The sequence below is a fragment of the Dromaius novaehollandiae genome, chromosome 4 (assembly GCF_036370855.1).
Source record: "Dromaius novaehollandiae isolate bDroNov1 chromosome 4, bDroNov1.hap1, whole genome shotgun sequence".
Lineage (NCBI taxonomy): Eukaryota > Metazoa > Chordata > Aves > Casuariiformes > Dromaiidae > Dromaius > Dromaius novaehollandiae.
The window spans coordinates 76,025,898-76,044,214 of NC_088101.1; the positions used below are offsets into that span (position 1 = coordinate 76,025,898).

Consider the following 18,317-nt stretch of genomic DNA (forward strand, 5'->3'; position numbering starts at 1 on the left):
TTGATGGTTTATTTTAATTGCTTATATTCATATTATTCATAACCCCACAGAACGACACGATGGATTTAGTGAAAGTTTTGTTTGTGTGGAGATATATTATGAAAAGTATATTGAATTTTAAAGCAACTTTATCACAGATGAAGAGTTTTTATTTTAATATGAAGTAATTTTAGTATTTATTTTAATATGTAGAAAAAGAGTACAGGATATAAAATATAGCAAAATCATGGCAAGACAGATTATGAGTTACACTAAAAAGTTATGTATTTATGGGTGTATATATTTAAATTATGGAATTATTAATGAACTTTTAAATCTGATATTCTAAATGTTTTTGTGGTTTTGGATGCCTAAGTAAAATAAAAGATCAGTTTCATATTTTGTTACGTATTTTTTTCCTAGGCAATCCTTTAGCAGTACTATTAATATTTTCCTGCCTGAGCATGGCTCTTGTTTAATGACCAAACACAAATCAGCAGTTCACCAGATTACAGGGTGTAGCAGGACCACCCTGCAGCATTTCAAGGGAGGAAATGAAGACACGAATGATTCTGCTGCTTTGCAAAACTACATGTTCCTTCATTTATTTTACCTTATATGAAACTTTCTTACCTTGAATCTGCTAGGTAAATTAAGAGCTGCCTGATACCCCAATCTGTTTTTTATTTTTAGAGCTAATGCACAATGATAAACAGGTTTCCCTGCCATACAATGTACAAATTTAAAATGTAATGTTCTAAAGTGTCTTTTATGCATGTGTTTTAAGAACAGAGATTTTATTTTATTCTTTCATTCTGGTTCAAATAATAAAAGTGTCTATAAAAAGCAGGCAGATACCCCTTTCATCTTTGGGTCACAAAAAATAACTATCAGTGATAAATGAGACATACACAAGCAATAAATTACCTCAGCCAATAAAAAAGAGTAGCAAACAGGAAAATGTTTGCAATTTTTTAGTACATAATGTCCTATTCACTGACCCCATGTAAACGCTCACAGCAGTCACCTCATCGTTCCATCAGTGTGCTCTCATCCTATCGCTACCTAAGTACAGTCAGTCTCTGGCGAAGTAGCTGGATGCAATAAAGAGCATTTGCATGTTGCAGCAATTAAGTTCTGGTGCTCGGTTAGTAGGTAGCCCCTGCTTTTTGCACTAAATGAGTAGTCAAAATAATACTGTCATGTGCATCAAACACAGTTTGGGGGATTCAGTACGAATGATCAATCTTTGTCTATAATATGTCATCAGAAATGCTGCAAATTACACCTTTTTTATTCTTTGCTTTAGAAAATGTGCAGTCTTTTTTCTTTATATTTTTATCTATCTGTCTACTTTAACAATTAATTCAGTGCAACAGGAAGTTATCAGTAGATCTGCAGATTGGCACCAAATTTTGAGGCCTCTACATTTATACTGAATGCAGTTTGAAGGGGTTTATGTTGGACTATACTTAACTCTGCAGCCCTGGTTTGAATATCGCCCACTGCATTCACAGTTCAAAGCTGTCTAGAGGCCCAGTCGCTGATTTGGACACTCTGTCCCCAGCGGGGGCTGCAGCGGGTTTGATGTGCACCCTGAGGTGGAGCTCCAGGTTCAGTTTCCTTGAGAAGGAACCTGGTTTGTGCACACTGAAACACCTCTGCAAACCAAACCAATGTATGGCCAGTGAGGACAATTGCAAATGGCCAAAAATGGTCAAAATCACACTTATTACACATCACCAAAGCACTAATAGAGATGTAGCCTTCGAATGCTAAGCGTACTGAAGGACACTGGAATTAGCAGTAGTTCAGAAATGGACCCGGACATATACTACTCACTGGAAGTGATATACTCAGGAGCCTTTCCAGGACTAAGCGGCACTGCCTCTTCATAATAGCCTTCTGGAAGGGATGATGTTGGTAATGGTGGAGGCCCACTATCTGGTGGCTAAATGAAGAAAATAAAATAATAAAAAAAAAAGGTGATTAAAGACCAACAAGGTGCTAAAGCAAACATGCTCACAACATCTGCTCATGATCAGTGCTGATATTACCAGCCTTATAACCGTAATGGCTTCTCTGGTGACTATTTCTTACATTAACTATATCTAAAGGTAAGGCTCTTGAGGGGTGAACTGGTCCCTTAAATAAGAAATATTCTGCAGGACAGCAGCTTTTAGAAGGGAAACAAGTCTAAACCTCACCTGCTGCTATAATAAACAACACCAAGTAGATGTTGAGATTTACAAAGCAATGAAGTGATTTAATTATGCTTCATATCGTAATGATGCATCTTGAAATGCACCATTATCGTCAAGCCTCTTCCTTCTACTGATGATAATGAAGCAGAACTGTACCGTGCGTACTCCAACTGAGTCCTTTGGGGATATATGAACAGGCGAATCATACTTGCCACTGCTAACGATGGCAAAATCAAGACAGCAATTACATTAAAAGAAGTCCTTTCTACAACAGCATTAAGCGGTAAAAATGCTGCAAAGATAAAGTTCTCTATTTAAGAACTAGAAACTTAAAGGTTCTATGTAGGAAAGAGATTTCCATGTATAGACCATTTTACAGTATTGAGGCCCATTTATTAGTATTTACACATAAAATAATTTCTGTTACAGTAGTAAACAAATATGAACTCCCTTAACAAAAATCAAATGGCCTGAGTTGGCAGAGATTAAGGATAGATAACATAGCCCATATTTTTGTGATGCATTTTGCTTTTCAATAGCAGATCAATTCTTAATATCAACATAACTTTTTAAAAAGCTAACTTTACATAGTGAAATCTGAGCTATGACTAACAAATAGTTCAGAACATCATGAAACTATTATATGATAAAATAAATATTTCAAATACCAGGTCAAATTTTAAAATGCTTCTTTTCTAAATATAAACCTGTTTTAAATTTAAAACTGACTGACTGCTGGTATGTTGATATAGTAACAAAGTAAATTTAGTACTGTGTGACTTTCACCATATGACTTTACTGTTCTGTTTCCTCAACAAGTACCAAAACAACTGTATTTTACAGAACTCATTCATATTTGCCACCAGGTTTTCATTCCATATTTTCATATTGAAGGAAATACTTAAGCCATTTTTCAACACCAGTGGTTTATTGTATGACAACAAAAATACAACTTGCAAGCAGAGTCTCATTTCTGCAGCAACAGTTTTCAACACATCTTTCTCTGAGCGTTTGTCTCCGTTGGACTCATCCAGTCTAAATTCAGAGAATGAACAGAAGAGGCACCTAAGGAAGACACTAGTTGGGGCACGCTTTGCTCTTGGTCAGACATGGGCACTTCTGGAGCACCATTCAGATCCCAGGCGGGCTCAGCAGCCTAGTAGAGGCATAAAGCCTTTTTCCACAGAATACAGACGAAGCCGCAGTGACTAGTTTCCTAAGCAAGCCTCTTTTTAACAGCGTGTGACGTCAGAGGGCATTAGGTGGTTTGCAGCAACGTCCATGGGCACTTTTAGGCCTGGATTCGTCTTTGCATACTCCAGAGCTAGACATCCCCAAATCTCATTACTGGCTGTAAACCTACACTGAACTCCCAGTTCCTAACAACTCAGCGAAAGGAGCCCCCACCCTTAGTGTGCTCTGAAGTTACCTTTACATAAAGTAGGTTTTCCCACCTTGAAAGTGTTTGTATATTGAGTATTATAGATACGTGCAGAAAGGCAAGTGGCTAGCGAAAAAAACAGCCCTCCAGCCCTAAGAGACCTCCTAGTAAAAACAGCAACTTCCTCACGAACAATGGACTGATTTGGGACCAAACACAAAAGATTTGGTCATATTGAGATTTACACTAACATCACTTCTACATCAAATGCTGTAGCCAACTTAATATTAGTCACATTCAATTACAGATAAGAGATAGCAATTACTGTTATCTCCAATGCAAACTGAACGAGTTTTCCTCACAGAGCAGTTTTGCTACAGAAATTATCTGTCAAAGAAGCAAAATAATGAAAAAATAAAGCTTTTAGCACAGCTTCTCTGAGATTTTGCTGAAAAAAAGGCAAATTGCTAACCCGTGTGTCATCACAAAATAAATGAAACTTTTGAGTTTATCTGCTGCTGCGCATAAGGGACACTAAAAAATATTACCTGTTCGTTAATATTGGAAAACTGTCAGCACCTTGTGAATCTTGCTCTACAAGCCTGTGCTCAAGTGGTAGCTCTGTGTGCCCTGAACCACCAGATAAAATGGGGAGAAATGCCTCAGCGGGGTTTGCGTTGTCTCCTTTCGCTCAGGTGGGCAGAGCCGCTCAAGCGGGACAGGGTCAGTGTCTGCTCCCGGCTTTGCTCCCATGGCAGTGCAGATTCCCACCATCCCTTTCATAAGGCAGATATATTAATGTTGCGGTCCAGCCTCCAACTACTTTCCCCGTCAGGTGCACATAAGATATATGAAATTCCTATCGTTATTAAACCTAATTCACCCAGGAAATATCTGTCCTGAGAGTCATTCCCATTTCGACTTGACACGGTAACAAGGTTTCGAAGCTATCTTTTATCCAGAAACAAATAAGGGGTTCCAATAAAGATCCAGGGGGGAAAAAAATGCTTGTTTTTAGACAAAATGTTATTCCGAAAGAAAGAAAAAAGGAAATGAAACACAAATGGTGCTTGTCTGAATTCGACCCTGCCGGAGCAGCGGTGACTGCATACAGCTGGGGCGGGTAGAGCCGCGCGGCCAACGTCAACACAGATGGAAACCATTGCTGCATTCACCGGCCCTCGCTTTCCAAATGTGTTCTCCAGCGCTTGCCATAACAAAGTGAAAACAATTATAAAATAGCTTTTCTTTAAAAAAAGAAAGATTATTAGTAGAAATAGAAACATCCAACTGATTAAATACAAAATAAAAATGCCTCGGTCAAATCTGTACCATAAACGACTCCATCTTTCAGGAGCTATGGGATATGTAATCCTCTGAGCATCAAGAAATCTAAAATGTACATGTGAGCATGCTGATATTAATTATTAATATCTACAGTGTTTGAATTTCTTTACTATTGCTAGTTTTATAGTTTAATGCTTTCAACTTGGCAATTTTTCAACAGAAGAATTTTGATAAAGTTATGAAGTATGAACTGAAATAAATCTTGATTCAGTAACTCCTCATTAGTTTATCTGAAAATAAAAAAGGCTAAAAAGCACAAAACTATTTATATACTATATGAAGGGATTAAATCTTAAAAAACCTGGAACATGTATAGTTTGAGTGGTATCATGGGGAAAGACACAGCAACCTGCAAAGGAAGCATTAACACAAATTTCTACTTTTATTTTTTCAGAACAGGCCACAAGGAAGAAAACTAGGGAATACTGCCTTTCGAGACAAGTAACCTTGCTCAATCACAGGAATAAGAACCAAGCTAGACAAAAAGTTATCACTATCTTATCCCACTGGAGGAAAAAGGACAAAGATGAGTGACATACTGTTGCCCTGAATAATATCAATAACACTGAGACAACTGATAAAGGTGTTTGACAGGTGCTGGGTCTAAAACAAAATGAGAGAGGCTTTATTTGAACCCAAGAAGCAGAGAGGTGCTAATTACCCTGCAGAACTGAGACCTTGGCAGACACTAGAGACTGGATTGTTCACGGGATGCCCAGTTCCAATTTACAGGAGGGACTGTTGAGAGAAACAAATACTTTCAAATAATAAACAATATTTATCTATAAATTAAAACTCCTGTTTCCACTGGACACTGAAAACCAGACTCAGTGAAGATATTACTTCAGGGGCACATTATGCTCTTTCTCTCCACCAGCCCCTCTGTGTTCCACAGAGCAGAAATAAACTCCTCCTCTCTGCATCCTAGGAGAGAAAACCCTTTACTTCACCCTTCCCTCAAACGGTACCTACCAGGATAGGCAGCAACTACCTTGTCTTTCAGGGTTGGTCTCGCTCATATGTGCAGAGGATGTGATAGTATATAGTGTGGAAAGCAATATGAAAAGCAGAGAGGAAAATAAAGGTCATCCTATAGGATTTTATATCCTGGGGATATAAAATTGCCTTACATCACAATGAAGTGTTACTCCTCGTAGGAAACAAAAAGAAACATCTCAGTTCATGCAGTCATGCAGGATGTGGAGATTTCCAGTGAAAACGTGGGACTTTTTAAGAGAGGTAAAGTCTGTCAATACACACGTGCCACCGCTGAAGGCTGCCAGCAATTCAAGTGCTATTCTCGCAAGGGTGTCATTAGATCAACCACCAATGCTATCCTAGCCGGACTGCGGAGCCAGCTGCCATGTAAGCCCACAACACTCAAAAGCAGCCACATGACACTGGAAAAGTGGTCAAGTGCTTGTGGTGTATAATAAAGCTACTTAGAGGCCTGTGGGCAACTGTGGGCTTTCAAGAAGAACCCTTGTCACCTATACATGCCATTTGCTTGGGAGCAGAGCTGACCTCAGGACAACCCTGCCATATCCTTGGCCCCAGGGCCCAAAGACTGCTCTCGCATTTATAATCTCCCTCCCTTTAGTTCAGAAAAAAATGGCTATTACTGACTGCACAATTCAACTCAGCTTTGTTGTGCCACTGTAAAGGCTGGAAATTGGGCATCAATACTCACCACACACTTAAAGTCGATATGAAAGCAATAGGTAAACTCAACAGCACTAAGATGCTAAAAAGAAATCTCTGTTTACTGCCAACAGTTGAGGACTTACTACATGGATTTATTCAAGGACGAAAGTGCTGCCTGTATGGGTTGTTAAGAGTAATCTCTGGCATACTGAGCCATGCAGGAGTGAAAAATTAGCCTGAGTGTTGACAAGCAGAAGCTGAAAAGAGTTCTTCATTTGACCATTATTAACTTCTCAGATTGTCAGCTGGACTCTAAGAAACTGGGAGCCTGATAATGTGAAAGAAGTCTAGCAAATCCTCTTTTCAGGTTCTGAACACATCCAACTAAAGACAGGGAACCAGCCAGCCAGGTAACAAATGAGCACTGCTCACAGGAATGGTGAGAGGCTCTCACAAGTATCTCCAACATGTGAGAGAAAGGTTGAGTAGGGCTGCAAAACTATTAGCCACTGGCACTTGGGGGTCTGGTTTTAGCAGATACGGAAGAGAGACTGACACAGGCAGATAGAAGAATGGTCGGATACAGGATTCTTCCAACCCAAACTACTCCAGTCCTTTTGCTTAGCACTATTTGAGAGACATCAACTGAACTTTTTAGAACAGAATAATCCTGTCCGTCCCTATCTGTGGCTGCAAGTTGGACAACACAGTTGCACAACAGACTGCTGGCACAGCCCTGCACAACCACCACCAAGTAAATCAATGCAATTACAGCACATGCTTCTGGGGAAGATGAACGTGAGCACAAGCCAAGCTTCTGTTTTGAATGATCCTGATCAGTGACCTAAGGAGATCTAAGACTAACAACAAAATCAGTATGCACTTTATACACTTCACTCCAGGGAATGAAGATACATTTGACATGGCCAAAGAGTGTGTGTGCTGACCCGGGAGTGACTGCCTAATTAACAGGATCTATGGAAAAGTGTTTGGTATGTAGAGTATCATGACCAAAAAGAAAATGCAGGCTCGGACAAACAAAAAATCTGAACAGATTTGTTCATTCTTATTACACTCCACACTTTGATCTGAAGGCTACCTGGAGAGCACTTGCCCAAGGACCTCACCAGCAACAGAACTGCCATTTCCTCAATTACAGCTCCTCTGAGTTCTGCTTAGATAATCCTTTATCTAAACAATAGGAAGGGAAAATGGCAGTGGAGAGGGCCAAATGAAAATAATAAGAACCCAGCACAATACATCAACTGAGCTCAGAATCAGATATATAAAATAAAAGTGACAAGCCTTGAGCACCACTGAAGTAACAGATAACTGGAGGTAGTAACACCCAAGCTCTATGGAAGACAGAACTGGAAGTAAACTCCAAACTCCATGGAAGTTACAGGAGATTTGAGGAAAGAATTTAGAAGTAAAAAAGGATGAGCCAGAAATAAAAATACGATATTTCCGTCTCATTCAGATTTTACAATAAAAGATTATTTCACAGCCATTTGGAAGCACTACTCAGACAAGAACAATAGAGTCATACTAAGCAAAGGGTCTGGGGGCAGCAAAAAGAGAAATGGGCTTTAATTAATGCTGGGAAAGTCTTTCATACATATTACATGAGAAAGATGAATCTGAATTTTAAGCAGCATGGGCACCTCAGTGGTGGCTATTCTAGCTGTGCTTAAAGAAGTGTCTGTATTCCCCAGCACAGACAAATTCACTTTCCTTTTCCAGGAGTTCATGTATTCATGTACATGACATGACAGTGGGGACAGGACAAGGCAGTAGGATGAGAAAAGTGCGGACAACACCATTTACACTGTAACAATATTCTCTAAGGGCCCTAACACTGCATCAAACTAAAACAAGAGAAAACTTTGGTACTCTCAGAAGTAGCAAGTACTTACTGGCCTAATTCCTTTCCCATGTGTTTGTAAACAGCATCTTATCAACATGCTCAGGAAAACAAATAGGCTGGTTCCTCATTAGCAGCATAGGGACAGTGTTTTATGGACAGGTATAGCATGGAAACAAGATATCAAAAAACTTGAAACCACAAATATGAACATGGTAAGAATGATGGTAGGATAACAGCCTATCAAATTTGTGGCTTTAGTAAACCATTAACTTTTGGCTATGAATGTCGAAGATCATCAACATCTAGTAAAGATAGGAAAGAGGGCAAACAGCTTCACAATAATCATAGAAAGAACCTGGTAAAGCAGTTCAATCCCACTGTAAGCCCAAACTGAAGTTCATCCAGTTTAAACACAAACTGTAGTTAAAGGTAGTCTAAGACAGTTCTCTCCGGCAGCTCAGACATGAAAAAAGGCTTTGATAAATGGTGGTACGCATTGTTATAAAGGTGTATTATAAATGAACCGATAAAGAAATTAATTAAAAGTTTTCTGTGATACCATTTCCAAATATGAAATAAGAAACAATAATGCACCCCCTCAAAAAATACCTGGGGAAAACGGGGACAACTACAGCATCCTGCAAGACATGATCAACATAAAAAGAGACTGCAAACATTTTATTGTCCACAATTCCACAACTAAAGCATGTCCAAAAGGCTCTCTGCCATTCTGGTCACTCACGATCAATCTGGAACATGAAACTAGAGCAGGTGCTTAGGAGAAATACTGCCATGAAGAGTGGACTAGCTCGATAGGAAAAAACTATAGTTCAAGAGGAAATTGATAGAGCCTGTCTTAATTTAATCGAGTGAAATGAAGGCTGAGAGAAATATGATTGCAATTTGAAAGGAAATTTCAGCACAGGCTCAGGTGAGGAAAAAATTACTTAAATATAAGAACAACAGTTGACATTGAACACTGAGATGGTGGAACAGCCTTTCAAACTGAAATAGCAGGTTAAAGAAACCAATATGGTAGTAAATTGATTTTGATAAGTTTCTGAAAGGGTTAATATTTTATAATTTCCAGCTGTAGTAGCGATTGGACTCAGTGATCAAAAAGGACCTTTGGTTCTTCCTTCATTATGGAAGAACATGCTGAGATTCATCCAAATTGAAGCCATTGGCCAGCTCTGAATGAAACAAATGAATTTTTATTGAATTTACTTTTGTTGGTTTTAAACATCTTCTACAAGAGAAACCTTCCAAGGCCAATACTACCTTAAGTTTATCTTTTAAGAAGAACAACGAATAATGACTGATTTTCAATGTTAGCAGAAAAAACAAGATGAAATAAAAACTCCTAAGTACCTACCTGGCACACAGCACCCTTGCTTTTGTTATATCCCAAGCCTAACTGCACAGTTTAGAACCTTTAAGGTTGGCTTTTTTTTTTTTCTCTCCAAAGAATGATTAATGTAATTGGTAATGTACCACCTTAAAAATTTCTTTGATTTCAGAAATGATTTTTTTCTTGTCCAAGGGCACTGTCTCCTTTCAGCATTTTCTTATAAATATCTGAGAATATACCTGACAAGCAGCCAGATAAAAGTAGGCTGTCAAATCACTTCTCCACAATAGGAAACCCATTTATATGAAACACTTCTACAGAGTGACTGTGTATGTACGCAGCAAAGGGTTGGAGGAAGATGACCTATTCTTTTGATTTATATCTATAGGGGTTCTGAAATATTGCTGGATACTTGTAGTTAAATCATTATTAGACTGTATTCCAGGAAAAACAAAACATATATCCAGTTTTATTGTGAAAATCATGCAAAATAGCCAAATGTGCTGTTTGCATTTCATTTTGTTGGACTGCACAGTGCAATGTCTCTGAAATCACTGACTGTCAGATGTAATAAAACAACCAAACGCTTGAAGGTGGGAAGCGCTCCGTCATTGTCACACTGTGGATAATTTGTGCTGGTACTCCTCAGGCGCATCTGAGCCATGAGACAGCGCAGAGCATTGGCTCTATTACTCTTCCAGACCCACCCTCTAGCGTTGCTTCTTGCCTGGCCTTTCAGTTCAGGGAAATATCCTAAAAGTAGGTGCAGACTGAGAGATGCGAAAACAGGCTAAAATACACAAGTCCTCATAGCAAGCAGGTTCAAGAGGGGAGAACCAATATGACTATTCCAAACACAAATGCTAGACCACCGTGACCTCCTCTGCTCCCGTCCTAGGCAAAGGCTCATTAGCTGCTAGCCTTGTAGTCATGCTGGCAAATACATTCCTGCGTTCAGGCAAATGGAGTTGCGCTTCTGCAGCAGGACTCGGAGTAGCCCTTACACTTACATCCTTCATCTGCAGCTTTTACTTTGCTGGCCGTCTGAAGGAGCTGTATGCACAGGGCTTAAAGCAAGTGAGGATCTGCGCTTCCTAAGCACGATAGGAGGAGTCTGCTAGACCAGATGTAGGCAAGGGAAGGCACGCAGACACAGAGATCGTGTGATTAGTGATTTGCTTCATTCAAAGATGTGCAAGGTCCGCCTTTGTCCCTGGATTTTAAGACCTGGTCCAAACCCCACTGAGTCTAAGAAATCTCTCTGAGATTTAATGGGTTTTAATAATTGGAGATTTAATTTAAAATATTAACAATATGTCTCTAAATAAAATGAATTTTAAGATCTTTGCTCATTTGCTGAGGAATAGCAAAACTGACACAAAATCTGGCATGAGGAAATATGCAGGTCTATTTACAGATTTGCAAAGGAAGCCTTGCACAGCACCTGCCTACACATAATTCTGGCTCCTGGCACTACTTTAAGGAGTATTGAATTCCTTCCCACCCACACATCTTTACATAAGTAAAAGCTTAAACATCAGTTCAGACTAAACATTTTTGAATGCAGAATCCCTTGAGTGCCATAAAAAGAACCAGCAGTGTAAATGAAACTTTAATTTCCATCACGCTCAATAACTGATGTGCTAAAAACTTAGATTTTAAAACACTGCATAGTTTATTTAAAGTTATTGATTCCTACTTCCAGTAAATTCACGTGTTCCAGCAGCACACTATTACTCCACTGGAGGTTGAGACCACCAGTAGATGCTATTCAACAAGTGCAAAAACTTGGTCTCTGTCCTAAATAGCTGACAAAAAGAGGTGTCATATATTATTGACTTTCAGCTTGTTATGTGACATCCTAGAGCAGAATTTCGTATCCTCTCGTGGGTCCAGTGGATTTCTTCCACTGGACTATGAAAGTGAGGTCTAGGAAAAGTGATTAAGAAAGGCAGCATATTTATGTTACTCAGCAATGTAATTATGTACAGCTTCTATAGAGCTCTGCATCACCATCTAAGAGTTTTTAGGAGTCAACTGATTAAGTGTAGATTGAAAATCACTGTGGTAGGGCATTAAACTTAACCACAGTCACTGATATCCAGCTTTGCATAATAAGGGAGAAAATATGACAGTCTCTGATCATATCTAATGATAATGAGGGTCTAACAGAAAAGGTGTCTCTCAGACAGGGAAAGGTTTCTAAAAGACAAGTAATGATAAATACCATTAGTTCAAGGTGACTGCAGGAGAAATTTTTAAACTGCCAGACTGGGGTTTGAGCTGGTGCCAGTATTCAAAGGTCAGAAAGCTGATGGTTTTGTCCTTCCCTTCTGACTCCACCTGGGCTTTTGCAGGACAGCAGCAGTCTGTCATCTTTTTCACAAATTACGATGTGCTAGCATCTTAAAATAACGTCACTCGTAACTCGGACTTGGATAGTGCAGGACCACGACAGGCCTGGAACAGTTCCTGGCTGATCTCAAGGGGGCACTGAAAGCACAAAGGGAGGCGCAAATCACCGCTGTCCGCCAGCATCAACGGAAAGGAGGAGAAACTGGCAAAAATCAACTTCCACCCTGATGGAAAAAACAGCTCAGCTTTGTGACTTGACCGAGCGGCAAGTGTCAGCAGTGCTACTGGCAGGTCAGGGAGGAGAGCGGCGTTCAAATCCCGCTTTGCCAGACTTGTCACAGCAAGAATGAGCTCCAAGCTGACTGGTGCTAACTGCAACAGCGTCCAAGGCCCTTCTCACTGTATCTTAGAGAAATATTATTCTTACTCCAGAATCCAACCTGAACATAGCTACTGCAGAACAGTGTTGACCTGCTGGGCCTCATTCATACTTCACACCATTTCACTCCACGCAGCTGCACCAGCTTTGAGGGAATTTACACATTCGTCTATGAGAAAGGAAGAGTAGGTCTGTTTTTTTTTTTTTTAAACAACTTGCATCTTCCAAACCAATTTATCAAACTGAGCCTACATAAATATGAAAGAATGACAAATTCAATTGGCTTGAGTTTATGAAGCTAGCACCTGAAGTCTACACTTCAAAGGCATGTGCGTTTTAATTTTCTCGCCTCTCATCAACCATTTCCCTGTAATTCATTGCATGCATTCAAGCATCTCGAATTAAAGGAAAAATCATTTTCAGACACTGTTAACCATGAGATGAATTCTCCAAGTATCACTGCATATTAACATGATCATTTTTTGCATTCACTCAAATCTATTGCATAATTATTTTATAGCATGCATTTTAACTGAATTTTGCTATTGTATATATATTGACTCTGGATATGGATGTTTCTAGCGTAAACATTCCATTTCTGTAACGATTTGAGAATAACTGATGACATTATATAGAATTAAAATAAAAAGAAATCTTGTTCTGGGTCATAAACCAAAAGCTGGCAATGTTTAGGGAGAAACTATGGTTAAACTTTTCTATGTAATTTACTTTTCTTTTTTTTTTTTTTTTACTTTGTTCTGCAGCTTGTAGTACTATTCACTGTTAAAAAAAGTTTATTAGAAAAGGCTGACCAAGAGTTTGACCCGATAAATTAGTTCGTATGTTCATAAGATGCTACTGTCTTGTAAAATAAGTATTCTTGTCTCTTGAAACAGGGCATAAATCAGATAAGAAAGTAACATATTAAAATGGAGAAGCATGTTGGTCATCCAGTTGTTCTCCCTCTACCACGAAAATACAGACTGCTGCCTTGTAAACTGTATTTGTACTTCACACTTCAGGCCAACAAACACAGATCTCCTCTGTAGAGACTCAGGATTATTTGTGTCACTATATACAACATTTACCACAAATGAGTAAAAGGATGGATAATATGTCAATATTAGGGCTAAGACTGTTCACCTTCAAACAGGCTAAACCGTTATTTGCTTATGCTTCTCTCGAAAAATGCTGAAAATGTTTTTTTCCAATCTACTGTAAAGGCAGTAAAAGGAAAGAATTATAACTCGTTTACAGCTTATTCTTCAACAAGACAGCTGTTTCCAACTGGAGCAACTGAACTGCAGATCTCAGTTAATATCTCTTCTATAAACATCTCTGAAAACTTAAACATCGACTTGTTCTGCAGGGAATTTCTTACCCACACAGTGAACACAGAAGGGCACTAAAGCGTGTAAAAAATAAAAAAAAGTCTTCTTCCTCCATTTCAGACCTCTAGGCTTTCATCTGGGCAGTCTATTACCAAGAGGCAGTCTTTTCCTAAGATTTGCTGCAGGGAAAGTTGCAGCTAAGAACCGTAAGGCAGGTCAAGCCGGGAAGGACCTCGGGGTCAGGCTGGCCGACCAGCCGCCCGGAGCAGGCGACTGCTGCAGTCAGGGGAGGTGGCTCGGCCCTTCGCCAGCCGACTTCTGACATCCTCCGAAGGTGGCGACTGCGCAGCCTTCGCAGCCAACCTGCTCCAGCGCGTAACCACGTTCCCGATAAGGAATACTCTTCTTCTCCGAGCAGAACAAATGCGGCTCCTTCGGCCTCTGCTCACGCACGACGTGCCCCAGCGCGCTAACCACCTTGGTGGCCCGTTGCCAGACGCCTTCCAGTTTGTCTCCACCCTCTTGCACTGGGCAGGGAGTGCGACAAAACTGGACACGGCCCTGCAGATGCGTCCCCCGCCCGGAGCCAACAGCAACAACCATTTCCCCTGACCTGCCACTCCTTCTTCTCAAAACCCATTCTGTTCGTGGCTATCACAAAAATAATGGTATTTTTCATACACTTAAATGAGCACTCACCAGCCACTGCTGAGGTATTTCTGGTAGAGGCATCTGAGGCGGCGCAGGCAAACTGTTGGCGACTTCCTGTTTCTGGACATGTTCTTTTATCTCAAAACCTGCGGGAGAGGGACACACACCACTTAACACCTCAAACGCTGACGGAGGCACGTGGGGCGCTGTTCCGCCACACGTACGCTGTGTCCGACTGTCGCACACTGCGCTCTGGCACACCACCCTTCCCGAGCGTCACCCCCAGCTCCCAGGTTACCTCCAGAGTCCTGCTGCTTCGGAAAAACAGGAACCCCCAGGAGGAATGTTGGGAATTAGGAATTTAATCAAGCAGAACAAACACACACTTAAAATACAGGCTAAAAGCTGCTTAGATCAACAAATACCAGACAGAGAAAAAATTTACAGGAAATCATTCCAAACTGGCTACTAATCTGCACTGAAAGATCCACGGAGCTGAAGGCTTTATTGCACGGATAGATAAAAACATTTATGAGAGCAAGATCCCTAACTTGAGACCATCTCAACGGCACCGCACAGCAAATGAAACACCGGCCGCTGGTGGACACTGCGTGGCCTGGGCCTGGTGCCGGAGGAGAGGGGGGACAGCCGCGTGGCTGCGGGGCTCAAGGTGCTGCCCAGTGCCCCCAATCCGGACCACGCTGCCGCCGAGGTGACGCTGGCTAACATCGCCTTCTTCCTCTCATGTCTGAAACAAGCACTGTGGTTTCCCAAGCGAGTTGGAGAAGGGAGAAGAAGCTAAATGCAAAAGCCGCTTTGAGGCTCCTTCCTAGTGCTATCCCACATCGCTCCCCGGGGAAGACGATACTCACTTCACGAGAACATGGTACTGTTTATTTTTCTAAATATCAAAAGAGAGATTAGGGTGCATCTCCTCAATGTTTTGGCAAAAAATCAGTCAATGGGATGCACCCTGCTTACCCCAAGACTGAATTCAGCTCCTAGGGTTTAGTTTAGTTTTTAAAATATGTACTTACATAGTCAAATGGATGTCTTTTGGTCAAGATCATATAATTCTCAAAAATGTAATCAATGATGAAATGTTTCTTGTGCTAATAACCCAGTCCCACTGGCTGTGAAGTCATGGATTGAAAAACAACGCTGATAAAATAAACTGTCTCTAAGGCCCACAGATACTTCTTTCTTCCTACAAATTGAGAGGGGGATTATTCTCGGGAATCATTCCAATTTTTTTTAAGATATAACTTTCACTTGTTCCTCTCTGTGTAGGACGAATTTGTACTATGACTGCTATCCATATCCCAGTCTCCTATGCTTTCTGTAACAACCAAAAGTTAAATGTGAGGGGTCTTTTTACTGGAAAAAAAAGTATTCAAAGTGAATGCTATTGAGTCTGTAAAAGCAGGTTTTCCCCAAAGTTTGAAACAATGATGTGTGTTTAAGCAAGAAAGTGCTCTAATATTTATTTTCTTCTACCAAATTACACAGCAAAGTCAACATTATAGGTTTATGACATTACAGTCCCTTTAAGGAAAACAGGCAACGCTGACAGTCATATTAAATGACTGAATTCACTAAAGGTTCTTACTCCAAAATAAACTGTTGGTGTCTTTGTTTTTCAGAAGTCTGAGTTTCAGAAGGAAATGCCAAGTGTTTTGTTCAGACCCAAAAACCAATGGGAATGCCAAGATTCATGAAGAAAAATAAAGTTTATAGTTTTGCCAGCTAAGCAGAGTAACTACTGCTTTGGATGTGGGGCAGGTTGAGACCAGCCAACTACAACCTGAAGAACACCTCTGGCTGGCCCGGTTCTCTCTGTTTGATGGATATTAAATGAAGAAAATGGTGCGCATTTGGTAGGCACAACGAAACATGCAAGCGATTTCTAAAGAATTCCCCAACAAAGGACTTACAGAGAAAAAAGTTATGGTTTGAAGTCTTACCAAAATCCAACCAGCCCATTATAACAATTTCCACACCTTTAAAAAGCAAAACATAATTGTTCACTTCCAGATGTTATAAAGAATCCAGCCAGCTCCCAGTTGCACAGATCCTTCATTACCTTTCCCCATTATTCTTGAATGGTTTGCTTCAGCAATAGAAATATGCTGGTGGATTCACACAGTTGATTTTTACAAATGCATATAAAGAGCCTGAACTCAGCATAATCCTCAGGCCTGTTAAACTATGCCAGCATTCCCAAAGTTCATCTCATGGATGTTACGTGGGTGGAGTAAAATAACATTTTAAAAAACAGATTCAGATTGACAGCTCAACTTAGTTACAGCATATTCTAAGTTTATGCATTTTTTTATTGCTTTTAATTTTAATGAGGAGCTGAATAGTTTCAAAGGGTTGGGAGTACTGAATGTTATAGCAGATCAAAAAAGCAGCAGGGTCATCTCCGTGAAAGTACATGACTCCCTCTGTAGTTTCACATGCACTTCCAGCTGCCGTGAGAAGGCACAGCTCCCGCGCAAGCCGCTCCACTCTTCCCTGCCCTGTTCCCGTCCCAGCACCAACCTCTCCTTCGGGCCAGCAAAAGTACGTGTGTGGCCTTGCGTTGAACCAGAGCAGGAAGCTAATACAGGTTAGGACTAACCCAGCAAGAAAGCAAATAACGCTTGTGCTAGCAGAAAGCAGGATGCAGAACATGAGCAGGAATGAGTAGCCCAGGGAGAGGACAGCAGTGGTTTTTTTAGAGACTGTGCTGGCTTGGACTCTAAATATTTAAACTACAGTTCTTGAACTGGAGTTTGTAGATCACCATAAAGTATAGTCCAAAGAGATGTCTACTACCACCTTTAATGACCTCTTGCTTAACTCAACTATAAGACTTCCTTGAATTAATGTGTTTGAACTAGAGCATATCTTTTAGCAAAGTATTCCATCTTGATAAAATGCCAGCAATGGCATGCAGACTTTAGTAAGTTCTTCCATTAGTTAATACTTTCAATGCTTAAAACATGTGATAATTTCCACTTTCAAATAAACATTCAGCCATTGGATACTGTTATATTTTGTTGTGTAAGTTTAAGAACTCATTCTCAGTCGTTCCTTTCCTATATTGAGATTAACTATGATCCCTCTTTTAGGGTAATACAAAGGGATATTACTGGATCCTGTAGTTGTTATTTTGACTTTTCTTTGAGATATCTAAACTTGATCTCCCTGAACACAGGAGCCAGAAGTGGGTACAGTCTTCCATAATCAACTGCACTGAACCAAACCCAGGAACATAATACGTGGATTTTGTACGGATCTTGTTAATCTTGTAATAGGAAGTTACGGATTTTGTAGTAGGCACCAAAAGCTAAAAGGCAGGTGCTGAAAGGTGGAAAGCTTTTTTCCTTGAGGCCTTTGATCGTTGGCCACATCTATAGTGGGAAGGTTCCCATGCCTGAGAAATCCATATCAATTTTGTTAAAATCTCTTGCCCCTAAAAAAAAACCAGATATTTGAAATATCCATTGGGAACAGCTCTTTGCCCATGCTAACTCCCAAATCGTGCCTAAGAACTGATGGAAGAGATGAGTCGGCTCAGGCCAAAACCATGCCAAGGACCACCCCAAAACTTCAGCAGTGCAAATGGCTGAGTTCCAGGGCCCAGAGACATACCCAGCACTGTTTGATTTACTAGTACAGCTGTAGCTTTTCTGTCCTGAAACACTTAACCACAATCCAGAAAAAAGGATATGACAACCTTTTCCTATGTTTGCAAAGCTGGCAAGAGAATGCTGTCTGATTTCTTAAGGAAGTCAAATGTCTTTACAATAAACCTAGTTGAAAAGATTAAAAGAACAACGT

General features: G+C 40.3%; 1 protein-coding gene across 4 annotated transcripts in view; it reads right to left on the reverse strand.

The window, feature by feature from the left end:
• Positions 1-18,317, reverse strand: part of AFAP1 (actin filament associated protein 1) — a 117,740-nt gene that overhangs the window by 45,896 nt on the left and 53,527 nt on the right. For all 4 annotated transcript variants that reach the window (XM_064511478.1, XM_064511476.1, XM_064511477.1 and 1 more), the window contains 2 exons: positions 14,538-14,635; positions 1,822-1,930 (listed from right to left, as the gene is read on the reverse strand). In XM_064511478.1, the coding sequence (XP_064367548.1) occupies positions 1,822-1,930; positions 14,538-14,635 (207 nt within the window). The remainder of the gene's footprint in view (positions 1-1,821; positions 1,931-14,537; positions 14,636-18,317) is intronic.